The 12057-nt window shown below is 41.3% G+C and overlaps 1 protein-coding gene across 2 annotated transcripts in view; it reads left to right on the top strand.

Moving 5' to 3' along the window:
• Positions 1-759: 759 nt before the first annotated feature.
• The window catches only part of PTPRO (protein tyrosine phosphatase receptor type O), a 241280-nt gene continuing 229982 nt past the window's right edge, over positions 760-12057 (top strand). For both annotated transcript variants that reach the window (XM_040488820.1, XM_040488819.1), the window contains exon 1: positions 760-1256. In XM_040488820.1, the coding sequence (XP_040344754.1) occupies positions 1182-1256 (75 nt within the window). In that variant the 5' untranslated portion in view covers positions 760-1181. The remainder of the gene's footprint in view (positions 1257-12057) is intronic.

Genomic DNA, 12057 nt, shown 5'->3' with positions numbered 1-12057 from the left:
GACATTAGTACGGTTCACAGTCCTAATCCAGATTTCACCAGTTGTACAGACACTTGTATGTGTGCACGCGGACGGAGGCGAACACTCCTGCGTCTATATGCAGTTTTATTACCTAGGTAGATTTGTGTAACCACCACCACAATCAAAATACAGAACTGTTTCATCACCACAAAGATTCCTAACATTACAGTTTTTTAATTACACACCTCTGTCCCGGAACTCTCTCCCCCACCCCCCACCCCCCACTGGTAGTTATAACCATTCTGGACAAGTTCAACAGTTTCTTTGATAGTTTCACATTTTTAAAGTATATGTTTATAAATACATAATATATTGTGGTCTCCCCTCCCCCACTTTAGGCGACCTGACAGACTTTGGTATCAAAAGGCAGCCTTTGAAATTTATATAAGAACTGGTTTCAAACGGATAATGTATTTAATTGTGCTACTTCCTCCCGGGGAGGAGTGGGACGGAGAGAATGGGATCATCCCCATCAAACACACAGGCACGCACCACGCGTTCCATCACCCCAATCACAACCACCGCTCCCCTCCGAGTGCTTTCTGTACTTTTACAACAGCAACTGAGAGCAGATGTAGGAAGATTGAGAGGAGACTGGGTTCCGCTCCCCAAGTTGCTCTAGAGGAGTCAGGGAAACCCCCGCACAACTCCCGAGTCCCAGAGACGGTGGAAAGGGTTGGGGCGGAGCCTGGAGTGGGGGTTGCCCAGCAAGAAGAGGCGGCAGGCGGACCCCGGTGGGAGGGCTGGGAGGCTGCTGTCACTTTATGAGCCCGCAGACCAGACTGAGAGTATCCTGCTGCGGGAGGACCGCGGCCGGCTGGGTGCAGGGCCCCCGCCTCTGGCTCACCACGCGGACCCCGCGTCTCCTCCGGAGCCTCGGTGGCGGCGGCGGCGGCGGCGGCGGAGCCTCGCCCACCTCAATCCCCACCCTCTCCATCCTTAGCTGTTAAAGAACAGCAGCGCCTGGCACGTTCCTGGCGGACCTCGGGCGCAGAAGACGAAAGGAAGCAGGCGCAAGGGGACTGGGAAGGCAGCATGCGCCCGCCGGGAACAGCCTCGGCGCCCACGGTCTGAGGCGGCAGCCTCACTTCGCCATTGTGAGCCGCCGCCGGGGGAGCTCGCACGCGCCGCGGACCCCCCGGGTCCCCGTCGGCACCGTGATGGGGCACCTGCCCGCAAGAACGCGCGGCGGCCGCCGCCTCCTGCCTCTGCTCTGGCTCTTTGTGCTACTCAAGGTAGGGGAGCGCCCCCCCCACCCCCCACCCCGCCCCTGCCCCGGCGGTCCTGCCTGCGCTCCGACGCCCCGGCTCCATCCCGGGGGCTTGATGGCCGGGCCGCTGCACGCGCCGGTCGTGCAGCCGGGCGCAAGCTTTGTTGTCCTTGCGTGTGCGTGTTCCCGGAGGTTTTGAGGGATGGGATGGAAGAACAGGCAACTTTGCTCCCTCCAGCTTTCGCCCTTTGTGCTCTTTTTTTTTTTTTTTTTCTTTACCGCGGCTGGTATCCACGTCAAAGGTGGGCTTGTTAGGTGGCGTTTCACCAGGCAAAATGAGGTCACTTTTCCTTCTGGTCACTACTGCAACTCCAGTGCTCTCCCCAACGGTGTGTGCGGCTGCTTTGTCTCAATTTACTTTCTGCTGGAACTATGCACCTGGGGCTGAGCTCCCTGTTCGCAAAGGACTGCCGGGGTGGTTCGTGAGCATGGTTTTCTCTGAATAAAGAGTGTCAACTTGAGCCTGGAGAGAACTCTTTCCCCCAGGTCTTCATCTTCAACCTCATCGTTCCCCTTACAAAGTCTTTAGACTTTCCCCCACCTTATTTACAAAGGCTGGTATCTCTAAATTTAAGTGGCAGAGAAATCTGTGTGATTAACTTTTTCGAGTTTTCTTTGGATTCTGCTGCTTTAGGCTGTGATTTTGAGGAAAATGAGAAGGAAGGGGGCTGCTTAAAAATATCCTACTTTGTTAACTATGCTGTGCATGAAATCTTTCAGACAAATTTCAGCTACATGTTTGCTTGGAAAGTAGTGTGGAGTTGTGAGGTAATTGTCTACCACTTGTGTCCTCAGTGGGTCTAGCTTTTCGTTTCCTCATTAGTCCTTTTCCCTTCCTGGCAAAGTAGGTCACAGGTGACTGGGAGCTATCCTTTCAGCACCACCGTGATTGCTACCTTGGAAATGGATGTAACATTAATGGATGCAAAGGTTTCCTTACCAAAGAGTCACTTTTTGCTTACGTGTACCATTAATTATGAATGCTTGACAAGGAGACAGTGGAATAGGACCAAAGGATTGAGAAAAGCATCAATTTTAAATATTCCATATTTTTATGGCTCTTAATGGAATATAGGAAGAAATAGTTTCAAGGAGAAAAAGCAACAGAGTAAATACATGAAATTTTAAGTTATATTTAATATGTTTTTACATTTTTCTTAAGTTTTAAATGATAGTTTTATTTAAAATCTGGCAAATGATAAGTTTGGTCATAGGCTTTTACTCTAGGAGATTGCCCTTTTAGCATACCCCACAATTGTATTAGATTTATTTAAGCTTTCTATTAATTTTTCTACTTGTCAAATTCTGTCATAACTATTATGTCTATGCAACACTTGTCATGAACCCCAAGTGGGAGATGGCATCACCACACATTTTTCTAACTAACAGCTAAGACCTACATGTATGACATCTGCTCCAAATCCAACCTTTGGCACCACCACAGGTTTTTATTTGAATTCTTCATAACGTGTGAGAATTTAGGAATGTTCAAATGATGAGTTTGAGAGCGGGGGTGGAGCGCTGCAATTAAAATGGACAAAATGTGGCAAAACTTCTAATCAAAACGTGATACAGATGTGAGAAAATGCAATCGGTGTTGGCATAATAGTAGTCTCAGTGATTGTAATAGAGGTTCACCCTATTCCACATAATAGGTGTATTTTTGCCCATTTGCAGGTGGATGTCAATTATTGTTGACTGCATCACATAGTAAATACATTGATAAAGCTTGTCATTTAAATAAATATTGTAATGGGACAACTATGTAAATGCGGTTTTGTGTCGTCTTAATATAAAGTACATCAGAGGAAAAAAATTATATGTATATATACTGAATACCCATCAGGTGCCAGTCAGTCTTCCAGGGACTTCATATATGCTATTTCATTAGGCTTAATCTGTTACAGTTGACAAAGAGATGTTCACAGTGTTAAATTGGGCACAAAGGATAATGCATTTACATTTGGGAATAGTATATTACGTGATAAAATGGGCATATCGTATCATCTCTTTATAATTTGGAGATATATTTGCCCTCAAGGTTTTGAACAAGTGTCAGTAAAGTAGTCCTGAAAACAATTCCGTTATTAAATAGCAGATTGTTGATTGAATCCCAATGATAAGCTCTGTGTGCTGAGTCAGAAACATTTATCCAACCTCACCCAAATCTCTGTAGCTCTCATTATGTCAACAAATCTTTCACTACTCCACATGAAGTGTCTTCTATATAAGAATAAAAATTCTTAAAAGCAATAAAGTTAGAGAAACCAAAATATGAGGCTTGATTTATAGTATTATCTTTTTCACAAATCAGAAGCAAGCAACTGTGTATAAGTGATGGGAAGTCTAAAAATTTGAATCTGCGGGGCGCCTGCGTGGCTCAGTCAGTTAAACATCCGACTTCAGCTCAGGTCGTGATCTCGCGGTTCGTGAGTTCAAGCCCCGCGTTGGGCTCTGTGCTGACAGCTCAGAGCCTGGAGCCTGTTTCAGATTCTGTGTCTCCCTCTCTCTCTCTGACCCTCCCCTGTTCATGCTTTGTCTCTCTCTGTCTCAAAAATAAATAAACGTTAAAAAAAATTAAAAATTTGAATCTGTATGATTGGCTATAACCAGTTTCATTGAAGTAGCCTAAATGAGCCTGGCCATGGAAGCCTTTGTGCATCATTCCTTATCCCTAGCTAAGTGATAGGAACATTTAATCAGGCATCTCAGATTGTCTAAATCATCCACTGTATGCAGTAAGGCTAATATCTGCACAACTAGTGTTGCATAAACAATGTTAATTATGAAATTAAAAAAATAAATTTCATAATCAATATTGATGGTGTATACAACAATAGAAAAAAAAGTAGAACTCTATTATCAAGTATACTGGGAACTACCAGTCTGGAAATCTTCTACCCACATATGAATGTAAATGGAGTATTTATCTGATGAGTCTCCTTCTTGTGCATCTTCCCATAATTCCCAGGGAAGGCAATATAATTTCTCTCACCTATCCTATCTTTACTAAACCTCTTCTTGAAAATTGCTTCCTGTATCAGTTCACTCGATATCAGTATTTTGTCAACTAAAATGCAAATTGTAGAATATGACATCATAGGAATTTAAATTCTGCCTTCCCTGAAATGGTGCTCATTAGTAGTCAAGTGGAATGTTTCCCTAAACTCATAGGCTTGGCATGAATCCTTCTTTCTTTACTTAACCTCCTCTCTATATTTTTCTCTGTGTCTGCTCTTACCTGATATGTAATTAAAAAACATTAAATTTGAAAGAGGACTTAATTATATTTTCTGAAAGGAGGTTTATGTTTAATTCTATAAAACATGAGTGTTATGATGTTGGCCATAGTACTCCTATTTAGGAGAAATATCCACTTTCCAAGGTCTGTCTGCCTTTCTCCACCATTCTCTCTCTCTCTCTTCCTCTTTCTCTTTCTCTCCCTCTTCTCATCCCTCTCTCTTTCCCTTTCTTTGACTCTCTCTCCCTCTCTCTCTCTCTCTCTTACACACACACACACACACACACACACACACATGCACACAGACACACACACGAAATAATTTTCACTTCCTCATGGAGGTTTCATTCACATTCTATATTATACAACATTAGCAGATGAACTATAATGTTTTCATCTTTCTGGAGCAGCTTGAACCACCCTCCTCGCAATGAAGTTTGCTGTCATTAACTCCTCTGTCAATCGACTCCTTTGATAAATGTTGTGGCCAACCTTTTAGAGAAACTCTTTCGCATATGACATCGCCAGTAAGTTGGAGAAGGTTCACCGGGAAGGGCTTCTACTGGGGATTGGGTAATCCTTCCAACTGTCCACATGTTTGCCTTTGTTCTTTGTTGCGTGACAGATTATTGTTACCTTAAGGAATAAAAAATCCACACCATACCCCTGCCTCATTTTGGCCCATAAGAAAATGCACATCTGTAGGCATAAGTAATTAAAAACAATGTAAGAATTGTACTTTATTTAAAATTTTTTTTCATGTTTATTTGTTTATTTTGTGTGTGAGAGAGAGCACAAGCAGGGGAGGGGCAGAGAGAGAGAGAGAGACAGAATCCCAAGGAGGCTCTGTGCTGTCAGTGCAGAGCTCAGTGCAGGGGTCGATCTTGCAAACCATGAGGTCATGACCTGAACAGAAATCAACAGCCAGAAACTTAACCTGCTGAGCCACCTAGGCACCCCTTTTTGTACTTTATTTATTTATTTTTAATTTTATTATTTAAAAAACTTAATGTTTTATTTATTTTTGTGAGAAAGAAAGATGGAACATGAGCAGGGGAGAGACAGAGAGAGAGGGAACCATAGATTCCGAGGGAGGTTCTGGGCTCCGAGCTGTCAGCACAGAGACTGATGCGGGGCTTGGCCCATGATCTGAGCGGAAGTTGGATACTTAACCAACATCCAGGCACCCTTGCACTTTATTTTTAAATGTGGCACTATTTCTAGCATCTAAATGTCCAACTTAAAGTTATTTAAACTTATAAGCACATTGACTCTTGAGTTTTATGAATATAATTCCAACTTGAGTCTTGAGGGTTTGCAAAGGACCTTTGGTGTTGGATACAGTTGGTGCACCTATTTAAGCCATTGTGATTGGCAGCAGTGTGGCACAAGAGAAGGCTTAACAGGAATTACCATAGGTATTTCTCATTTTCTTCCTAATTTAATGCCTTCAGCTACACAGTTTCAGTGCTGCATTTTCAGAAGCATAGCCCCACTGCAATGATGAGCTTCACTAGAAAGCACCTAGTATGTTCATTTTATTACTCCAAATACATTTATTTTTGTTTTCTTTTTAATTTTTAATGTTTATTTATTTTTGAGAGAGAGAGAGAGAGAAAGAGAGAGACAGAGTGTGAGTGGGGGAGGGGCAGAAAGAGAGGGAGACACTAATCTGAAGCAGGATCCAGGCTCTGAGCTGTCAGCACAGAGCTTGACATGGAGTTTGAACCCACCAACCGTGAGATCATGACCTGAGCCAAAGCCAACGCTTAACTGACCCAGCCACCCAGGCGCCCCTACGTTTATTTTTGAAATAAAGGAAAGTATATTGCAATTTTTTGTCTCCCACTGTGCTTAGTATGTGGAATTAGGCAAATGATAGAAGCTTCATAAACAGAATTTCAATTTTCAGCATTATATAGTTTCTGACAGAAAAGTGTTAAATACCATCATATTGATTTGTGAACACATCTTTAAGGAAAACATGAGAAAATTATCATTTTGTGAATTAAATCATTATAATTACGTTGCAGTCATTACAGTAAAAAATAATAAAAAGTTACCAGTTCCTCATATCAAGAACTCTTTAAGATTATGAATCAAAATACCAAGGTGTTATTTTTTTTCCAAAAATGCAGCACTGTTGATTGCTCATTTATTCACCAGTGTTACCTCCACTTCATTTGCTATCATCTATATAAAAGCAAAGTTGAAATAATAGAAGAAATTGCTTTCGTTACCTTTACATGTGACCTGCAGCTTCAGCCAACATCCAGCCAGCTCTGCAAGTCATATTCTTGCTTCCTCTTCCATATCATCATTCTTCTGTGACCACTACCAGCTAGAGCTGACAAAGATTTCTGCATTCTTCTAATAGAAACCACTCTACTTTTTGCCATAACGTTGCCCTTGAGAGAGATGAAGCCTTTCCTACACCCCAGTCTTGGTTCTATTTATGGTGGTGTTTAATCCAAGAGCATGACTCAAAGCCTTAAAGAACTCTTCTGTCATGGCCTCAAAGATCCATTGGTATTAGCTCTTTCTGCTTAAATAAATATGTGAGAGACTTCTTTGTGCACCTGCGTCCTTTATTTGAAGAAGCAAAACAAGGCTGACGTGGCACAAGTGGGATGAGCCAGGGGGTGAACGGGTTGGGACGAAGCTAGAGGCAGATACAAAGACTCGTATCCTCATCTCTCCTGGTGCTATTGGCTCCAACAGGTGCCATAGTGCTTCCACCAGCTCATCAGGGCAACATGTAAATAACCTCATTAAGCAACTCTCTTGTAATCTAGAGTCACTAATTATTCCTAATTACTAAGTTTGTCCTTTCACAAGCTTGCCCTTGGGCTCCAGAGCACTGATCCTTAGGCTGTTTTTTTTTTCCTCTGAACATGGTGCCTTCAAATTTATTTCTATAAGTACAACCATATTTTATCCTTGTGTCAGAAAACCGTTCTCAACTCTTTCATTTAAAATCTAATTCTCCAATGAAAGATGTCTGCTTTCGTAGACATTCTAGTTACCTAAAAGGCCAAGTCCTTTTACTCCTGAATATAGTAGAACCAACAAACTGAGGATGTTCGAAACAAAGTTGTAGAGGTTTCTTGGTAAGGAAGATTTTTCCTTTCCTTTTTTGTCAGGAAATTGAGATGAAAGAGAGAACAATGATAGTTGCTTGGGAAAATACTTCAGAAACAGAATCAGAACTGACAATAGGACTCTGAGTTTGAGAATTGTATTTTTTTAAAAAAAAAATTTTTTTTAACGTTTATTTATTTTTGAGACAGAGAGAGACAGAGCATGAACGGGGGAGGGTCAGAGAAAGAGGGAGACACAGAATCGGAAGCAGGCTCCAGGCTCCGAGCCATCAGCCCAGAGCCTGACGCGGGGCTCGAACTCATGGACCGCGAGATCATGACCTGAGTTGAAGTCGGACGCTCAACCGACTGAGCCACCCAGGCGCCCCGAGAATTGTATTAAAAATTATAAATATTCATGGTGATTTTTGTAAGGAAATTAATATAGGGGAAATTAGGAAATCAAATGCAAAGGAAGTTTGATGAAAACAAATGTATTGCCATCCTTCTATTTATATGCAAATAAATTTCTTATTGAGTACTCTTCATTTATTTGGTTTCCCACTCTTCCTAAATAGGAATGCTGTGCAGCTCATTTTTCTAACAAAAACTGGTCTTATCATAAAGTGAATTAAAACCAAATGAACCCGCTAATTTTTGTAACTTTACTAAACAAATAAAAAGGATTTATCTACAATGTAGGGGTCCAAAATGAGAATTGTATTCCATAACACTAATGTGTATGTGATGTACATGACAGATGTTTCCCTTTTTTTCTGTATCACCTCATTTAACTGTTTTTCAGGTAACAGAAACTTTGTGTTTGTTTGTTTTCTTTCTACCACACCTACTTTTTTATAATAGATTATTTGTTTAAAAAAAATTTTTTTTTAACATTTATTTATTTTTGAGACAGAGAGAGACAGAGCATGAACGGGGGAGGGGCAGAGAGAGAGGGAGACACAGAATCGGAAACAGGCTCCAGGCTCTGAGCTATCAGCCCAGAGCCCGACGCGGGGCTCGAACTCACGGACCGCGAGATCGTGACCTGAGCCAAAGTCGGACGCTCAACCGACTGAGCCACCCAGGCGCCCCTATAATAGATTATTTGTATGTGAGAAAATATCATGGGTCTACCAGGTCCTTAATCCTTTTCTTTCTTTATGGCCTTCTATTGACCAAGTGATGCACAGAGACATTTCTGTCCCTTGTTCCCTTTACTCTTAACCCATATCAGAGACCAACTATAGCCCTGTGTGCTGAACTTGATTTTGATTCCCTCTTGGTTCCTCTCATAGGAGCTTGTGATTGGCATGTACAAACCAGATGTTAGAGAATTCCACAGAATCTGCAGTGCCCTTTCCATATTTGGTCTGATCTGAGTTCTGATTCCTAACTTCTTCTACCCTACTTTCTGAATCAGGATTCTATTTTGATTAACTCTAGCATTACTGGCTTGTGATCCTGGCCTTAACTTCTGGTTAATCTCTCCCTGTCATGTAGTTTCCTTGAAAGAGTATCCTATAAACTCTTCTGGCTAACCAGTCTTTCCCCGAAGCCAGAATGGTCACATTAAGAAGTTACTTTTCTTCTTCAATACTAAGTCTGTCTTTCTGATTCCAGGATAATGATTTGCTGTCCAATTCCATTCAGTTAATCAAACAGTGATTGAATATTTATTGTGTGCCAGGAATTGTACCAGATGTTGTAGGTACAGGAATGGACAATAGTCAGTTGAATCTTCACAAATGATATAGTGGGAAAATAGACATAAAAGAAAATGCCATTAACATTTAGTGAAGTTTTTGTTTGTTTAATAGAGAAAACTATGTTAATAGAAAACTACGTTAACATAGTTAAAAAAAAACTATGTTAATATGCTACAGGAGAAACTATATCTCGTGGTTTGGGAAATGATTTCTTAAAAGATGATACCTGAGCTGAGCCTGAGTTAGGTTTAAAAATATGGACATATAGACAGAGAAAACTGCATGAGCAAAGGCCCACTGTTGAAAAAAGAATGCAAGCATGGCAGAGTTTAGGAAAATACAAGCGTGCATAAAAGGAAGGGAGGGGATAGATACCAGATCAGGGAGACTCCTATATGCTGTGCTAAAAAAGTAGGATCTTTATTTTCTAGGTGAAGATGATCATTGAAGGGTTGGGCCAGGCTTAGTAGAGTAAGATTTGTAGTTCAGAGAGAGTTTTGGCTATAAGAAAGGTTATCCCAAAGGTGAAGTGGGCCCGGAAGCAGTTGACCTACTAGGAGGTTATTATAATGGTCCAATTAAGAGATGACAAATGGTGACCCTAGGGTGATGGGAAAAGAAACTAAAAGTAAGGAGGCAATGTTAAAAGTAGCTAAATTGACAAGCCTGGTTAGATGTGGGGAACTGGGGAGAGGGTAATTTTATGCTAACTTCCAGATAACTGACACCTTTGCCTGAAATGTTGCAGTTTTAAGAATGTGTACTCCTCCACATCGGTTTACCCCCTTCCCTATCATGCTTAGTACCATTGTTCCTGCTCCACACCTTTATTAATCGTCCTTTAATTAAACTCTCTAGGATTTCCCCTGAGTGCCCTACTGGGGCCTTGACTGATATATAGGACATGACGAATTTAGTGGAAGATCTCTTGAGTTTGAAGTGCCAAAAAACCACAAGAGTATTATTAGATATGAGTCTGATGTCCAGGGGCGATGGCAAGCCTGGAGATGTGAATGGGGATGTCCCAGCAGAGAGAAAAGTAGAGAAGAGCAGTGGGCCAGGATGGGCCTTGAGGAGCACTAACATTTAATAAGGAACTTAAGAAGATGAAGAAGAAACATCCAGAGAGGTGTAAGAGGAATGTCGAATCAAGGAAATTCGGAGTCTAGGAAATTTCAAGGGGGAAGGATTGGCCAACAACATCAAACACAACAGAAAGGTCCCATAAGCTAAGATCTGGAAAATATCTTTGGACTGGAAAATAGGTAGGCCATTGGTCTTCATGAAGCTTGGGAAGAGCTGAGGAATAGAGAACCAGGCACTTATTTGTTAAGAGCATAGGCATCAGGTCAGAGAGACCTGATTTCGATTTTGGCTTCCTTGGCTATACCACTTACCAACAAGCTGGATGTGGAGAAAAGTTATTTCACTTGTGTGGTGCCCCTTTGGCAATCTGTTGCACTTATGTCAGAGAATACTTGTCAGGCAGGAATAGGTGAGATGGCTATAACGTACTTTAAAAAGTGCCTTAGAATACAGTAAGCACTCAATAAGTGTTCTGTACAAAAACAAAAAGAGAAGGCAAGAGATAGGATAGGAAGGCAAGAGGTAGTTAAAGCAAAATCAAAGAGGTAGAACAATAAAAACGTGCATAGAACCACATCTTCCAGAATATGCGTCATGGAACATGAGAGACTTCCAATGTCAAAGATGTTATTAAAACTAAACACTTCTGTGGTAACATGAATCAACTACTATTTATTCATTTACTCTTATTTTTTTTGTACCAGGACTTCTCAGAACACTTAGTATGTTAATATGCATTGTGCTTTCCAGAAGGGAGATCTAGCATGTAGCATTTCCCAAGTTTGATTGTAGAACCCATTTTGTAAAAATACTTCATGGGAATACATGTGATTACACTCTAAGAAACAAAATCTGTGCTTGTACACTAGATACTTCTTTTTATTCCTTTATCTTTTTTGTAAATGAGAAATTTAACTTTAATGATAAGAAAAAAACACAGCAGGAAGATCCTTTATAATTTAAATCGCAGAATCAGAAGACTTTGCATGAAGGAAAGTAACCATTCCCAACTTTCTTATCAAGGACTGATGTTCAAGAAACTGTCTTAGGAGAAAACAAATGTACATATTCTCCTTATTTTACGGATTGTGCTAACTCCAGTTTTGGTAACTGTGTATATACAAAAAAGGTTCTTTGGCTTTTGGCTATTGAAAAATGAAAAAAATCGTTTTGACCCTATTTTCTAATATAATCATCTTGCTATATAACTTGAGAGAACAATATATTTTATTCAGTATTATTTGTCTCTAAGATTACTGCCAACTGGTTAAAATTTTTTTTACTGTTTATTTATTTTTGAGAGAGAGAGAGACAGAGTGCAAGTGGGGGCAGGGCAGAGGGGGGTGGGGGGAGAGAGAATCCGAAACAGGCTCCAGGCTCCGAGCTGTCAGCACAGAGCGCAACATGGGGCTGGAACCATGAGATCATGACCTGAGTGAAGTTGGATGTACGGCCGACTGAGCCACCCTCGCACCCCTGTGACCATTGGTTTTAAAGGGTGAAATCACTCTCAGCCAAGAGGTGGCTGCTCCCCTTCTCAGCACCTGTTTTGTTGTTTGGTTAGCTTGGTTTGGGGATGAGCTGTTTCTGGTGGTAGCTTTCACACATTGCTACTATCTCCATTTCACTTGAGTTGAGCACTGTGTTGGG

The sequence above is a fragment of the Herpailurus yagouaroundi genome, unplaced genomic scaffold (genome assembly GCF_014898765.1).
Source record: "Herpailurus yagouaroundi ecotype Mexico unplaced genomic scaffold, PumYag 166, whole genome shotgun sequence".
NCBI classification, from domain to species: Eukaryota; Metazoa; Chordata; class Mammalia; order Carnivora; family Felidae; genus Herpailurus; species Herpailurus yagouaroundi.
This window is presented reverse-complemented; position numbering and strand designations above follow the sequence as displayed.